The sequence below is a fragment of the Chanos chanos genome, chromosome 2 (assembly GCF_902362185.1).
Source record: "Chanos chanos chromosome 2, fChaCha1.1, whole genome shotgun sequence".
Lineage (NCBI taxonomy): Eukaryota > Metazoa > Chordata > Actinopteri > Gonorynchiformes > Chanidae > Chanos > Chanos chanos.
In genome coordinates, this window is record NC_044496.1 from 40,650,919 (window position 1) to 40,665,009 (window position 14,091).

The 14,091-nt window shown below is 40.4% G+C and overlaps 2 protein-coding genes across 2 annotated transcripts; one reads left to right on the forward strand and one right to left on the reverse strand.

Annotated features, from left to right (window-relative positions):
- Positions 1-816: 816 nt before the first annotated feature.
- On the forward strand, positions 817-5,197 carry LOC115830272 (retinol dehydrogenase 12-like). The gene is made up of 7 exons (XM_030794411.1): positions 817-950; positions 1,366-1,506; positions 1,861-2,052; positions 3,132-3,293; positions 3,533-3,649; positions 4,121-4,325; positions 4,712-5,197. The coding sequence occupies exons 1-7, from the start codon at positions 875-877 to the stop codon at positions 4,806-4,808; spliced, it is 990 nt and encodes a 329-aa protein (XP_030650271.1). The 5' UTR covers positions 817-874; the 3' UTR covers positions 4,809-5,197.
- Positions 5,198-7,690: 2,493 nt separating this feature from the next.
- ankrd34c (ankyrin repeat domain 34C) lies at positions 7,691-13,194 on the reverse strand. Its single transcript, XM_030766678.1, has 2 exons — positions 13,180-13,194; positions 7,691-9,298 (listed from the first exon to the last, which is right to left on the reverse strand). Exon 2 carries the CDS (start codon positions 9,281-9,283, stop codon positions 7,691-7,693), a length of 1,593 nt encoding a protein of 530 aa, XP_030622538.1. The 5' UTR covers positions 9,284-9,298; positions 13,180-13,194.
- Between the last annotated feature and the right edge of the window lie 897 nt (positions 13,195-14,091).

Below are 14,091 nucleotides of genomic sequence, written 5' to 3' on the forward strand. Positions count from 1 at the left end.
CAAGGAGGAAAATTTCTTTGAAAAATTCTTATGGCAACTTAATTTGCTCTCTCTCTCTCTCTCCCTCTCTCTCTCTGGGATACAACATAGTTCACAGAACTCCATGCCTTGTAAATAAATTACAAATAGCATGGCCTACCTCATGACCTCATCATAAACCCAAGGAGTGATATTCTCATGTTTGAGAGTGAAGTGTTTTTTTTAATCAATACTTGTATTATTAGTTACATATTTTCATTACTCATTTCGTCCACATTACCACCGTAAAGAAATAAATAATATCTAAATACTTTGTCATGCATAGGCTCAGTATCTGTCTGACTTGCAGACGGTCAACGGAGAATTTTCGTTGACATGCACTGCCACCTGCTGGAAACAAATATGATGGTCTCTAAATTTTGTGGAATATTTTATTCCTACTCTTGAATGCATACTAATTAAAAGTGTAGGCCTACCCTCTCCTTCGTGGTTCCTCTAATCCAAACCCATCAGAATACATTAATGTTCAGCGATTATTGCGTTTGCTTTGACTCGTCAAATATTTTAAAAAGGCCTATTTCTGAGAGGTTACTATCACGGTCTCTCGTTTCTCATTGGTCAAAGTGTCTTACGAAAGATATCGTAGCCAATCAAAGGCAGTGTAAGTGCCCCGTGTGTTTTGGTTCCGCTGGTCTGCCATCAGGAAGGCTGTTACATCACATTTCACTTCACGGTGTCTTTGGTTGTGTAATGATTTCGAAGGTGTGCTTAATTGTACTTTAACCAACGAAAAGATTGCAGTTTTTTTCAGTGTTTCACGTTCACCAGTCCTGTGAAATGTTCACATAGTTTAAATGTCCTGAAGTGTCACTTTCCCCGCGTGCAGTGAATTACAATGCAAAACTACGCCAAAGCCGTGAGGGAGTTTGTTGAAAGCCACACGACTGGACTGACTGTCGCTGCTGTCACCGGTAATTACGATTTCAAACATCACAAACGGGGGAAAGGACGATGGTGCTTTTGGTATGCAAAGAGAGCAAGGACGCATGAAACAACTAAAAAAAGTTCTGTAAACGTGTCGGACGCTATCATGTGTGTTACATTGCCATACATGAGTGTTTTATGGGAAAATTCTATCTGACGAATAGCAGTGATTACAAAATCGAGGATTAACCTCATTAGTTTACGAACATCTGTAATTTAGATTAAATAGATTCACGACTATGAATGAGCTAGATATTTTGATTATCATTATGATATGTTGCAACTTGCAAGTAATGTTTATTTATATATTTACAAGTTTATAATGCGGCTTGTGAGTTACTTTGGAAAAGCTTTGTAAGAGTCGAGTTGTCCTGGGAATTTACAGTGCTTCGATATTTGCAGGTCTGGGATTCTTGGCTGTGCGCAGATGGATGGCAGGAGGAGTGTGCCGCAGCAGCGCCAGATTAGATGGGAAAACAGTACTCATTACAGGGGCAAACACGGGCATTGGGAAAGAAACGGCTGTCGACCTTGCCAGCAGAGGTAACCACACTCACAGTTAATCTACAGCAGTCACTGACTGTTTCTCATTAAATTTAGTAACCAACTTATGGATACCACAATGTTCCGACAAAGTGATGAATATCTGAAAAGCTAATCTTGTGGGGGCATTTATTTGTCCCAAAACCTCATATGCTTTTCAAATAAAAATGGTCCTGTTGTTTAAAGTGCCAAAATGTTTCATGGGTAAGGGTTAAGCAAATCTTTAGTCTTCAGTTACAGTGACATAACAGTCATCAAAACATCATCATTAATATAGAAAGACAAACATGTGTGAGCATACGGTGTGAATATGTATTTGCGTTTTATTGGTTTTATTTTGTTTTGTGGATGCAGGGGCAAGGGTCATTCTGGCGTGCAGAGACATGACCAGAGCCAATAAGGCGGCAGAGGACATTAGACACAGGAGTGGAAATGGCAACGTCGTGGTAAAAAAGCTGGATTTAGCGTCACTGCAGTCAGTGCGAGACCTGGCCAGAGATGTTCTACAGACTGAAGACAGACTGGATATACTGATCAATAATGCAGGTAGAGAAAGAGGAGATGGATTCACCAGGGGTCAGTGTTGAGCTAGAGACCCATATATGACACGGGATTGATTTGAAAATGAATTACACATTGGTTTCAAGAAAGGGTGTACCGATTCCCTGATTCAAGTCAGTATCCTGGGCCTCACAACACAGCTGCACTGATTCAACTTTTGGGCGAGTGTGCTACTAAATCAATGCGGGCATCCCTGTATCAGTAAAGTCTGATACAATATAAATATCTCTTTATTATTAATATATTAATGTTATTTTGAAATGTCATCAAATGAATTTGTGCTTCTGTGCTCTCTCTCTCTCTCTCTCTCTCTCTCTCTCCCTCCCTCCCTCCCTCCCCCTCCATGCATCTCTTTGCTCACCAGTCCACGCGAAGGGGTCATGATCACTCCAAATAGCAAAACAATTTCTCCCCATTTTTGAAATTGTTGCACAAGGAATATCATATCAAATGTTGATTGATGGAGAATAAATTTACAGTGGACTAGGAAATGTACGTAAATCCCAAGTGTACAACTACTTCGGGTTGACTGACAAATGTGAATCGAAATAGAATGTTTTCATTGTCATGAAGGAATCCATTGTAATGAAGCTCTCTCCTTCTCTTTCTCTCTCCCCTCATAACTAAGTTCTGTTGAATTATTCCTACTAATATTTTCCCTTGCTGCTAGTGTCAAAAAATAACAGATTTAGGATTGAACTGTTTGCACTTTATTAATGTGCATCGCATTGTATAGTTTTGAACCATGTCCAATTGCATTAAAATCATAGCATATTAGTCATTGACTGCTTAAAATGTATCTTTCATCCATGGGATCTTTGATCAGGCATCAAAATGTATGCGGTGTGGGTCTCAGAGGGAAAGGTGCACACCCTAGTAATAAGTAGATGGTTTTTTGTTTGTTTGCTTTCAAAATTTCCCATAATAATGTATTTTAACTACTTCAGCTTACTTATCATATTAAAAGAACATATGCAGAATTAAGGTAGCAGTGCAGAAAAACTATACGTCTGTTTTGCACATTGTTGTGGATTTTCAAGCTGTTTTTGCATTTCATTTACCAGGAGTCATGAGCTGCCCAAAATGGAAAACAGAGGATGGTTTTGAGATGCAGTTTGGTGTGAACCACCTGGGACATTTCTTGCTGACAAATTGCCTATTGGATCTGCTGAAGAAATCTGCCCCAAGTCGAATTGTCAATGTTTCCAGCTTGGCTCACGAAAGAGGTATACATTTTTTCTTTTCCTCATTGTGGAAAAAAAAGTCATGCTTACAATAGATTCTAACAAAATGCTAGACTTTCCACAAACTGTCATATGTAGGCTTATTGATCCCAGGTTGATGATTTTAATGTGGGCCACAAAAAAGAATAAATAGCAATAAGAAGAAGATGGTTTGTTGCTGGTGGTGGTTTTATGATGCTGTTTTATTATCTAGATTTTAATGTAGATTTTCACCTGCACAGGCCAAATTCATTTTGACGATATCAATCTGGATAAGGACTACACACCACAGAAGGCTTACAGGCAGAGTAAGCTGGCAAATGTGCTTTTCACCAGAGAGCTGGCCAAAAGACTACAAGGTAAGATTCCTTAGTGGAAAAGGTAAATGAGGAAAAGAAAAAAACACAGCCGAGACAGTTTCTTAGAAGATTTTTGGCAGAGAAGGGTTGTCAGATTTAAAGATGATTTTGTTACCAGCGCTTAAAAAAATCTGTGACTTATCCACATGAGTATGAGAGCTGGAGGTCCCTGTAAAACCTAATTTTTCATAGTTTTCCACTTATATCTATAGTATTATTTTACGATGATGCACTCAATTTCTGTGACATATTTATCGTTAAAGGTCGTTACTTGATTGATCCACTATTTGTAAGTCGCTTTGGTTTAAAAGCGTCTGCGATATACCAAATTGTAAATTGTTAATTTTACACCTTTTTTACATTTTACATTATTCAATTGTTTGTGTCATAGTTCTTAAGTGCAGACTTCTCAGACTGGGTGAGTGATTTGGTATTTTTCTTAATGGGGCTCCGATTTCTCTTTGTGACCAGGCACTGGAGTGACCGTATACAGTCTCCACCCTGGGGTGATCAGAACGGAGCTGGGCAGACATTTCTGGCCTCAGCTGCCTTTGTGGAAGAGGGTTGTGTTCAGGCCTCTGGTGCTCCTCATCAAGTCTCCCTGGGAGGGAGCCCAAACCACCATACACTGTGCTGTGGAGGAGAGCTTGGCCAATGAAAGTGGATATTACTACAGGTCAGATTTGCAATTCATGAGCTCCTCTTATGTGCTGTTTCCTTGCACCTCAACTATATAATTATTTGCAGTGGTTAAGAAAATACATTTTACATATGTGATATGCACGTGTGTGTGTGTGTGTGTGTGTGTGTGTGCGTGTGCTAGCTTGCATATGTGGGAGCATGTGCTTGTGCATATGTATGCTCATTATGAATATACTCACTTGTGGCTTAGTAGGCCAGCATATGTCCTTTCTCCAGTGCAAGACTTTTGCTCATGTGATTACTTGAAATAAACATGTTACCACATGTATTGGTTGCGTTCATACTAAATGTTATTATATGTAGTAATCTTGAAGATTATATTTACAAAGCTACATCTGTGTCCATTCCCTCTGACCATAGTGACTGCAAGCCCAAAGCAGTGGCCCCTCAGGGTGCGGACGATGAAACTGCTAAAAGGCTGTGGGAGCTCAGTGCATCTATGGTGGGCCTGGGCTAACTGGGCTAACTGGGTTGACTGGACTGGACTGAACTGGACTAAACTGAGCTGAGCGTCCCTTCTGTCAGTTTGGCCTGACGGGGCTGGACAGTGAATCTCACTCCAGAGATTCCTTGCACGTTATCCAGAAAAGCCTGACCTTGTACGTTATCCAGTGAAGTTTGCATCGGGAAAAAAAAATAAACAGACAGTAGAAAAATAGTTACAGACATTTATTCAAAATATACAGGATACTACATACAAAAATACTATGCTTCAAACTATGTAAACAAGAGCCTCACCACCAACAGAATGACTCACAGTTTAGAAATGTGGTAGCTGTGTTGGTGCTGTGTAAGATGTTTGTGTTGACTCAAGGATTGGCAATGTTTGGAAAGATCTCCAGTATTCAAATATAGCCTTGTTGTATACATAACTTTTTTTTTTTTTTTCAATTACTGAAGTGCTTTGTATTTTTGATATAACACGTAACTGAAGTGATTGTGTTAAGATGTCAGCTTGGTAAACTGAGCTTGCATTGATTTATTTAAGTTATTTCTCTCCCTTAAAGTAGCTTGAAAAATTTTTATTAGGTCAGAAATATCAGAGTAATTAAATGCCAGTTGTGATTCGATTCGTCAGTCTGGCAGTTTCTTAAATATTTAGAACTGTTTGCCTTTGTTTTGGTATTAAATCATATATAAAGCCTTCTGTTAAATTTCTATGTATTTTTGTATCCTTAGTTGTGTTCATTTGGACTGCTGACATATGTGGTGACAACAATTTCTGATGTTTTTTCTCGTTTGTATTACAAACACGTACAAATATTTAATTGATAAATACTAGACATTTGAATACAATGGCTTTACTTCACCAAATTGATCTTGCAGTAACATGGAACTGGACGAATAAAATTTGCATAATACATAACTAATAGCACTGAATGTGTTTGTTGAAGGTCTACACTCTACGCTCTGTTACTGGAACAGTTTTCTCCCAGCTTATTGGGAGAGTTAGCCCGCTAACTCTTAAAACAAAAAACAACAACAACAAAAAAAAAACATGTATTTCAAACCATATACCAGTACAGATCTATCAACCTCTGTCTGAGTTGGTCAACTTATATTGTCTTTGATGAAAGGGTCACCACTTTTTCATCTTTTCATCATCATGATTGCTCCTTTAAAGAATGTTGTAGTTATGGGTTTGATCAGTTCTGCTGGCTTTGATTGCTGAGTTTCAAGATGTGAAAATTAGTTTCTTTAAAGCTAATGTGATAGCTTATGAACCTGGGAAAGGCCGCAGGTTTATACAGGCCTCATCTTGGCTCCAAATACCCTTTTTGTTTCCAGTTACAAGGATACTAATGTGAAGAATCTCCAAACTCAGTTATCATAGCCAGTGTGGTGCACTTTATCTGAAAAACAATGGTGAAAAAAAAAAAAAGAAAAATCGATATTCGTTTCCTTTAGAGTATGTAAAGGGTAAATATTCTGTAAGCTAATATTAATGTGTAAGGTTTTTTTCCCCGTATGATGCGGAACTTCACTCAACTGTCTCAAATTTACTATGAGAACCTTTCCCACCCCTCCTGTCTGAAGGCACTATATGCTATTTGCTACAAACTTATCAACCTCATATTTCATACTACTACAACTCCTTATGGCAAAAAAACTTGATGTCTTCTTACTCTATCAGCACAGCCCATGGGTTCGTTCTGCAGGGGTGAAGAGCTCTCTGACCAAACAAGTCACAGTCTTTGCATGAATGTTGTGATGTGTGGTGTTATATGTGTTATTGCAATGTAGAATTGGATCTGATACCAAGCATAAATTTGAATTTTACCTTCTCTTGGTTTCCAAATCAAGATCAACATGTATGTAATCATATGTGTAACATTTATCACTATTTAGGAATGAATGGTTTCTACTGGTATGGTAAAGATGGAATGTTTTAAGCCAGCCTTTCTTTTTATTTTTCTCTTTGTTCTTTCATTCGCTGAGTCTTTTCCTCTATGCTGAATTATATTCTCTAACACAATCTGTCATGGATAATGCCAGTGGCCAATTGGACACTCAGATCTAATAGGGAGGAACTGGTGGCTTCTCTGCTGTGTTATGACAGTTTGTCTTTCATCCACTGCCCTCCTATGCCACCTTAATGAATTTCACAGAGAAAGATGTCTGAGTCTTCAGGTCCTCAGAGAGATCTCTATTACTTTCATGTTGTTTACCAAATGGAGTGATTCTTTGCAGCACTAGGAGTGGTCAAGCTGTCAGATTCAATCTTGGTAAGAGAATAGAAACAGAGCTTTCTCTATCTCTCACCTAGTTGTTAAGAGGATAAATACAATCTTTGTTGCTGATGGAAAATTGCACACTGCTCGAGTGTGAGGATGTGTTGTTTAGTATACTCATGTTGTCACAGATCTGGATATCCATTTGAGATGGAGGTGCTTTGGATGATGGAAGATGATATAGTTGCTTTGATATTCAAATTGGATGTGGTTGGTACTAATTTATGACAAACAAATGTTTGTACATTTGCATCCTCAATCCATGGTCACTCACAGACACTGCTTTTCTATATTGTGCGGGAATGAGCATTTTTTTCTCAAAAAGTGCCTGAATATTAATCACATATTCTAGGTGTTTTCTTTTGTGTCTCAAAATCCACCAGCAAAACAGAGCATACTGTTCATCCCTTTGGATGTTGTGTGCTATTCGCCCTAAATTGATGGCTACAATCAACAGGTAATTAACTATTAAAGATACCATTTTTACACTTTGTTTAATCAACTTGTTTATATGTATGTGTGTGTGTATACACACACACACATATATATATATATATATTTGTATCATGATGTTTAAAGTTGCTACATCTACAAAGACAGATCTCCATCACTGATGAGTAAGTTCCTCAAAATCTGAGAGCTGTTTCATCTGCTCTACTTGCATAGAGTGCCTCCTCACTAGCTTCTTCTTTGTCCTGAGGTTGCCCCTCTTTGGTGAGCTCGGTGCTACAGGAGCTATTGACCTGATGCCCGTGGCCATTGGGGATGAGGGCTTGCTGCTGGCTCCTATGTCGGGAATGGGAGGATTTGGGTTGACGTTGAGAGGGGGCAGTTGGCCCGGACGAGTGTGGGAAATGTAGTCCAGAAGGAGAGTTCCAGAACCTCGTCTTTCTAAAAGCCCTGGGGCCCGACGTCGTGCAGTGCTTGGGGAGGAAGTGCTGCCATTGCTGTCTAGAGACTCCCGGGAGCCCGTCAGCATTGCCAGTGGGGATGTGTTTAGTTTTTTCCTCTCCAGGGGAACTTTGGGAGAATCCAGCATGGCTGAGTCTGAGTAGAGCTGGGAGTCAGAGTCATAGTGGTCGTTGCCCAGTCTCCTTCTGTGAACAGTGTCTCTGAGGCTGGCTAAGCCACATGGACCCCCACCGCTCTCCTGCTCCGTAGGGACCGTGCTGCGACGTGCCAGGGGCTGATGCTGGGCCAGAGATCTTTCATAGGATGCCTTAGAGCCTGGTTGGAGTCCCGAGGCGGGAGAGATTTTGGATGACTGGTCCCCTACTAAGGGAAACAGCACCTCTTTCCCATCCACGCTGTTGTGTCTTGACAAAGGCGCTCTCTTGGAGAGTGATAATCCATTAACACCTGTGACAACGTCCTCATCTGAATTCGCTCTCTTGCTCTCCTCATGGGCGGCCGCCAGCACAGAAGGAGCAATCAAACCCCAGGGTTCTGACTGTAGTCTCTTCAGCTGCGGGAGACGGGCTCGTTTAGGGTTCACTGGCTTCCGTGTAGGGGACATGGGTCCATTTTGAAGCTTGGCTGCCGTATTAGATGTAGATTTCCACTTGGTTTGAAAGGTGAATATCGTGTCTTGTTCCTCCTCTTTGCTGGGAGAAGGGGAGGCGTTTAGGTCAATGTCGGAAGGGGAAGCACACAAAGCGGGGGAGCATCTCTCATCCAGCTCAGGGGAGGGGGGAACATTCAGGTACTGCTTAGTGGTCTTGGTGCCCGATGGCGATTTGTCAGTGGTAATAATGATAACCTCCTTTCCTTTGGCTTTGCAAGCATCAAGCAACACTTTTAGAGTCTCTTTGTCATCTGCGTTGACGGCGTAGACCAGTGCAGACGAACCGCTTCGGTCCTCCAGGCTTGGGTCTGCTCCATTGGACAGCAGTAGTGACACCACCTCATGACCAGCCCTGTGGCTACAGGCGTGCATCAGAGCCGTCCTGCCCGCTTTATCCTGGATGTTTGGGTCAGCCTTGTTATCAAGGAGGTATTTGACTAGTTTGACTTTGCTGACGCTCTGCTGGTCGCAGTGTTTAGACATACAGGCTACCATTAGTGGTGTCTCCCCCCGGTCGTTACTTTCGTTGATGTAGGCACCTCCCTCCAGCAGGAGTCTGGTAAGGCGCAGGCGCCTCAGCCACACTGCCTTCAGCAGAGAGTTCCCATCTGTCCTCAGCTCCAGCACGTCCTCCATGTCTCCCCTTCTCTTCTCCTGGACCAGAATTCAGCCCCTCAGTCCTGCAAGGCAGTCAATACGCTGCAGCTATTGACATCAAGTTTCCCAGCTCCCCTGCTCATTCACACAATCAGTTATCATGGATTGATTGGCCTGATATTGTCGTTGACTGGTTATATGTGCTAAATGTGTTTCCTCTCGTTGCCATGTGTCAGTGAATCATGCAAGTCTTTACATTTTGTGTTAATGAGTTATTTCATCTGAATGTCCACCAGGTGGCAGTCCATCTGCAGTTGTGGAGCGCGTAAAAGAGACAGGTTAAACAGGTGTGAAGGAAACTTTGTAGCATAAGTATGAAATTAGGCTTAATTGTTTGAATATCAAGAAAATGTAACGATTCTTATTTTTTCACAATGCGTTCACGTATAACGATTATTAAAATTAAAATAATGTAGAACACGCATGCAGACGATACTTAAATGTCTGAAGTATTTCATGCTCTTTGTAAAAAAAAACAAAAAAAAAAGAGGGAGAGATCTTAAGTAAACGAAAGTCGCGCAGAGAATAATGCACATCTGTGACATTAATGACAGCTTCTGCAAAGACACAAAGTTAAAGCTGATACTGCTCTGAAAATAATTTTACGCCACATGTAGATGCAGCTCTGTTTTTACATGCTTCTCCCTTCTATTTTTCATTAATATCTAGTGAAACTGATGACTTGAAGACCATTGTCGTGTAGTCTTACTCGTCCAGAACGTTGCCTAGTGAGTTTAGACAATCCAAAAGAAACTAGGTATTTAACATGCAGGTGGAATGCGCTTCATAGAGACAACCATAATGCACATGCGGTTGTGATTAACGAAATGTATACTAGAACTTAATGTGATAAGCTAAAGTACTTCACACCACCCCTAAAACAACCACGGTATTGCTGTACCTCTCTGATAATGTCGCTATCCGTGGTCCAAATCTGCCTCATGTTAATAGTAAAGCGCGCTTCGGTGGATAAAAATGCGCCCGACAGTATGGAGCATGTCTACTTTTGATTTATTAGTGTTGGTTCAAAAGACTCAACCACACAGTCCAAATTATGATAGTTCCATGTTTTGCGTAGTCTTGATTTGCCCTGTGCAAGATACTGCATTGCCTTCTAACTGCCTCTTAGAAGGTAAAATGCAATTAATCAGCAACTTCATCACCACACGCAATTGTGCAGACGTTTAATCAACTGATAAGACATTACGTTCATATGAGTTTAAATGTGCAATAGCCTACAACAACATTTGAACACCCAAAGTAACTAGCAGAAATTGCTGAAGTTCCAAAGACACGAATGCGCGATCAATTAAGATTTTATTATTTTAAAACAGTTACAATGATCCCATAACTCTCTTACCTTTTTGGCAGATAGGTCTGTCATTATGAAATGGGTCCAATGTAATGTCTGAAGAATTCTTTTCAAAAGAAAGATGTATGTTAGGTTGTACTTGTTGTAACCCAGTTGCTCATTACATTTCCTTTAGTTATTCAAAGCAGCTCCAGCAGAGCTGTTCTATTTTACGCTCAGTTCCCGCGTGCAGGCACCATGGCGCAACAGCACCTTCGCCTCTGTCACAGAAACGCGGTGCGCACAGTCCAATAGCTGCATTTCTCTCTCTGCGCACTCAAGACATTTCAAGCCCAAGACGTTTTGGGGTTATAAATAACTTAGGTCTTTTTTGTCACCGGTGAATGAAACGTGCATTTCATTGACGTCAGTATCCATAAATATGGACCATGTCTGCTGAGAACCTCCATCATATTTTTGTTATGACGAAAGTACACACAAACAAAAACTATTTTAACATTGCACTCGAATTTCTAGAATTTCTTGGATGAACGAAGCAGATCTTTCACCAAATCTTGAGTTTCGGATAAACTGAGACATTATGAGACCCTTTAAATCACCTTAAATTCTCTCTTTCTCTCTGCCCCTCTCTCTCTCCCGCTCCCTCTCTCGCTCTATATGCACATGTATTTTGGCATAGCGGCACTTTTGTATTACGATTAATGGTTACGATTAATGTTACGATTAATGAGAGTTTTAGGGACTTGATTTCAAAATCATCGCATTGTCCAAACAGTTCTGATTATATTGTTTGCATTATTCCACCATACAGTTTGCAGAAGATCACAGAGTTTTAAAAAATAGATTTTAGGTCACCATCGGCCACATTAAAAAACAATCCAGTAGCCTACGTCAGGTCGAAGCTGACCTCTTCCTCTATGACTAAAAGTTGCTATGAAATCTGGACATCGCGCCTCACGTTGTGAAAACAGACAAACAAACAAACAAACAAAATAGATCTCTGACGTCATGTCATCAACACATTTTCGAGTTGATTTGCGTAAAGGTGCAGAGCTGCGCTCTCCATAAAAAAAGACAGAGAGATGAACCTGTTGCTTTTAATTGACGTCGTGCACCCGTGTCTATGAGGCGTAGCACAAACATACTCTCATTATCCACGAACATGCATACTCAAGTCAAAGAGCACTCTCTAATGATTCGGACTGACAGTAACTGCGCAGCTATTGTCTTAATAATGCTTCACTACCCTCCATTCTGTGTACAGCAAGGCACTCCACCGAAACTAGCTCTGTTCGTTCATTTACATAGCGTTTTTCACATGTCAATCGTCTCTACGGCAATCAGCAGCTTATATTCTTTCTACCACCAGCAGACTAGTCTTCTTCTCTAGATGTAATTAGATTTTATTCGCATGGATATGAAGGAATGTGCGTTTTGTTTTCCCTCAGTGAATGAGATGTTTACAACACCATTAAGTGGCTAAAACCAGTTTCAACCATTCCAGCCATATAGAGCCTAATAGGGACAGTTCTATTTTTAGGTTGCTATGAGACAGCAGAGAAGCATATTCTGATGAGAGAGATGTAGTTCTCCGTTCTGGAAGGAAGGAGCAGGTGCCCAGAAAAAAAATATCACTCCCCCTTATGAAACCTTGTCACCCATTCTCACAACAGAGCTCTAGGGATAAAAGAACAGCATCTTTTGTATTTGACCTAAATACATTTTTGTTCCTTCTGCTTTCTAATATAGGCCATGAACCACATTTAATGTTTAACAAGTACCCAAAATGATCCCTTATATCAGCTATAAAAAATTAGCCCAACACCTGTTTCCCACATGCAATCTCAGCTTGTATGATTTTAATTGTGAAACAATGCAAAGATGCACACTTGAGAAAATAGTGTTATTTACCAGTGTATCATGTCATGTGGAGACGGTAGTTATGAAACAGCGGGTAGTTGCTAGCATTTGGATTTATATTCATTCTGCTGGTTAATGATGGGCTTTCACCTGTCACAAAACTGGTACCTTATCTATCTTCTGTGAATGTCAGAGGTGTGATTTTTTTTCTTCTGTGGTTTTCAAATGGTTTTCTGAAGAGCCAAACAAACAACAACAAACATATATATATATATGTATTTTTTTATATATATATATAAACACACACATATATATATATATATATATATACACATACACACACACACACACACACACACACACACACATATATATATATACATGTGCACTCTTGTGATGAGTGTTGTTAAGCAACCAGACTGAGGGTGGGAGGTGCAGGCAAGGGAAAAGCTGTAAGAAAAACACATTCTTACAATATAATTATTCATGTATTTGGTTTTAACAATACTGCGAAGGATTATTTCTGATCCCGTGAACAAGCATCCCAGTGTAGTGTACATTAGCAGCAGAATACCGGGGAGCGATTGCTTAATGGTTGCAAGCCTGAGATTTTGGAGGAAAGAAATCCAAACGTGTGCATTTTGATTGTACATTATCAGAAAGGGGTACTGTTTCATCATGCAGTTCTCTGGCAAGACTGCACCAGGCAAGCCGGTTTCACGACTGAGGGGTTGCAGTTGAGGGCAAAGCCACGTCCCTGTGCTCTCTTGATCAGATGCGTTCATTAACGTGGGAACTGCAGGGACGTCGGCAGTCTTCATGTGATCTTTGCCCCGGTGCTGCTGTCGTCGGCAACACATTAGAGCCTAAATAAATAATGAAAGCACACAGATTCTGCGCTCTCTCACCCCAAGGGAGCAGTTTCCATTTTCCGAAATCTTACATCGCACCTGATGCACTGCCTCTGTCTAAATATAACCTTTCCTCCCTCTCTCTCTCTCTCTCTCTCTCTCTCTCTCTCTCCCTCTCTCTCTCTCTCTCTCTCTCTCTTTCTCTCTTCCTTTTTTTGTTTCTCTGACATGGAGTGATTTTACTCATCAGACGAAGGCAACAATGTCTCTATATCTGGACTGGACCCCCCCAAAAGGAGGTTTAAGATTGAGTGCAATAACAGTCCACCAAAAATAACTTTAAATAAAGGATTTAGGAAAAAAAATAATGATGGCTGCAGAGATGTTCTGGATGTATCCTTCCATTAAAGCTGCCACTTAGTTACCTTTGGATATCGGGACACATTTCTTTTTTGTATATATATACAATAAAAACTGAAAGCACAGAACAAATGCAGTTTCCATTAATGATTATACGTCTTTCTAACCAACACTGAACTGCTGATTTTTTTCCCACTCTTGAAAGAGGAGGGCAAAGCTTTTTCTGATACTTTTTGCCAGACCATATATCTAGTCTGGAAAGAACAAGATAGCCTTTGTGCAAACAGTGTGGTTTTTTTTTTCATTCTCACATTTCTCAGAAGAGAATTTTTCTGTAGTAACAGGAGTGTAGAGAGGATAGAGCAGAGAAGAGGTGTGTAAAAAAAAAAGTGGCTGTTCTTTAC

What these genes read in the sequence shown, in the direction of transcription:
- ankrd34c (XM_030766678.1), bottom strand. Translation starts at nt 9,283, where the DNA reads ATGGAGGACGTGCTGGAGCTGAGGACAGATGGGAACTCTCTGCTGAAG.
- LOC115830272 (XM_030794411.1), top strand. Translation starts at nt 875, where the DNA reads ATGCAAAACTACGCCAAAGCCGTGAGGGAGTTTGTTGAAAGCCACACG. An exon ending in GACTGTCGCTGCTGTCACCG is followed by an intron (nt 951 to 1,365) that starts GTAATTACGATT and finishes CGATATTTGCAG; the next exon opens with GTCTGGGATTCTTGGCTGTG. An exon ending in TATACTGATCAATAATGCAG is followed by an intron (nt 2,053 to 3,131) that starts GTAGAGAAAGAG and finishes TTCATTTACCAG; the next exon opens with GAGTCATGAGCTGCCCAAAA.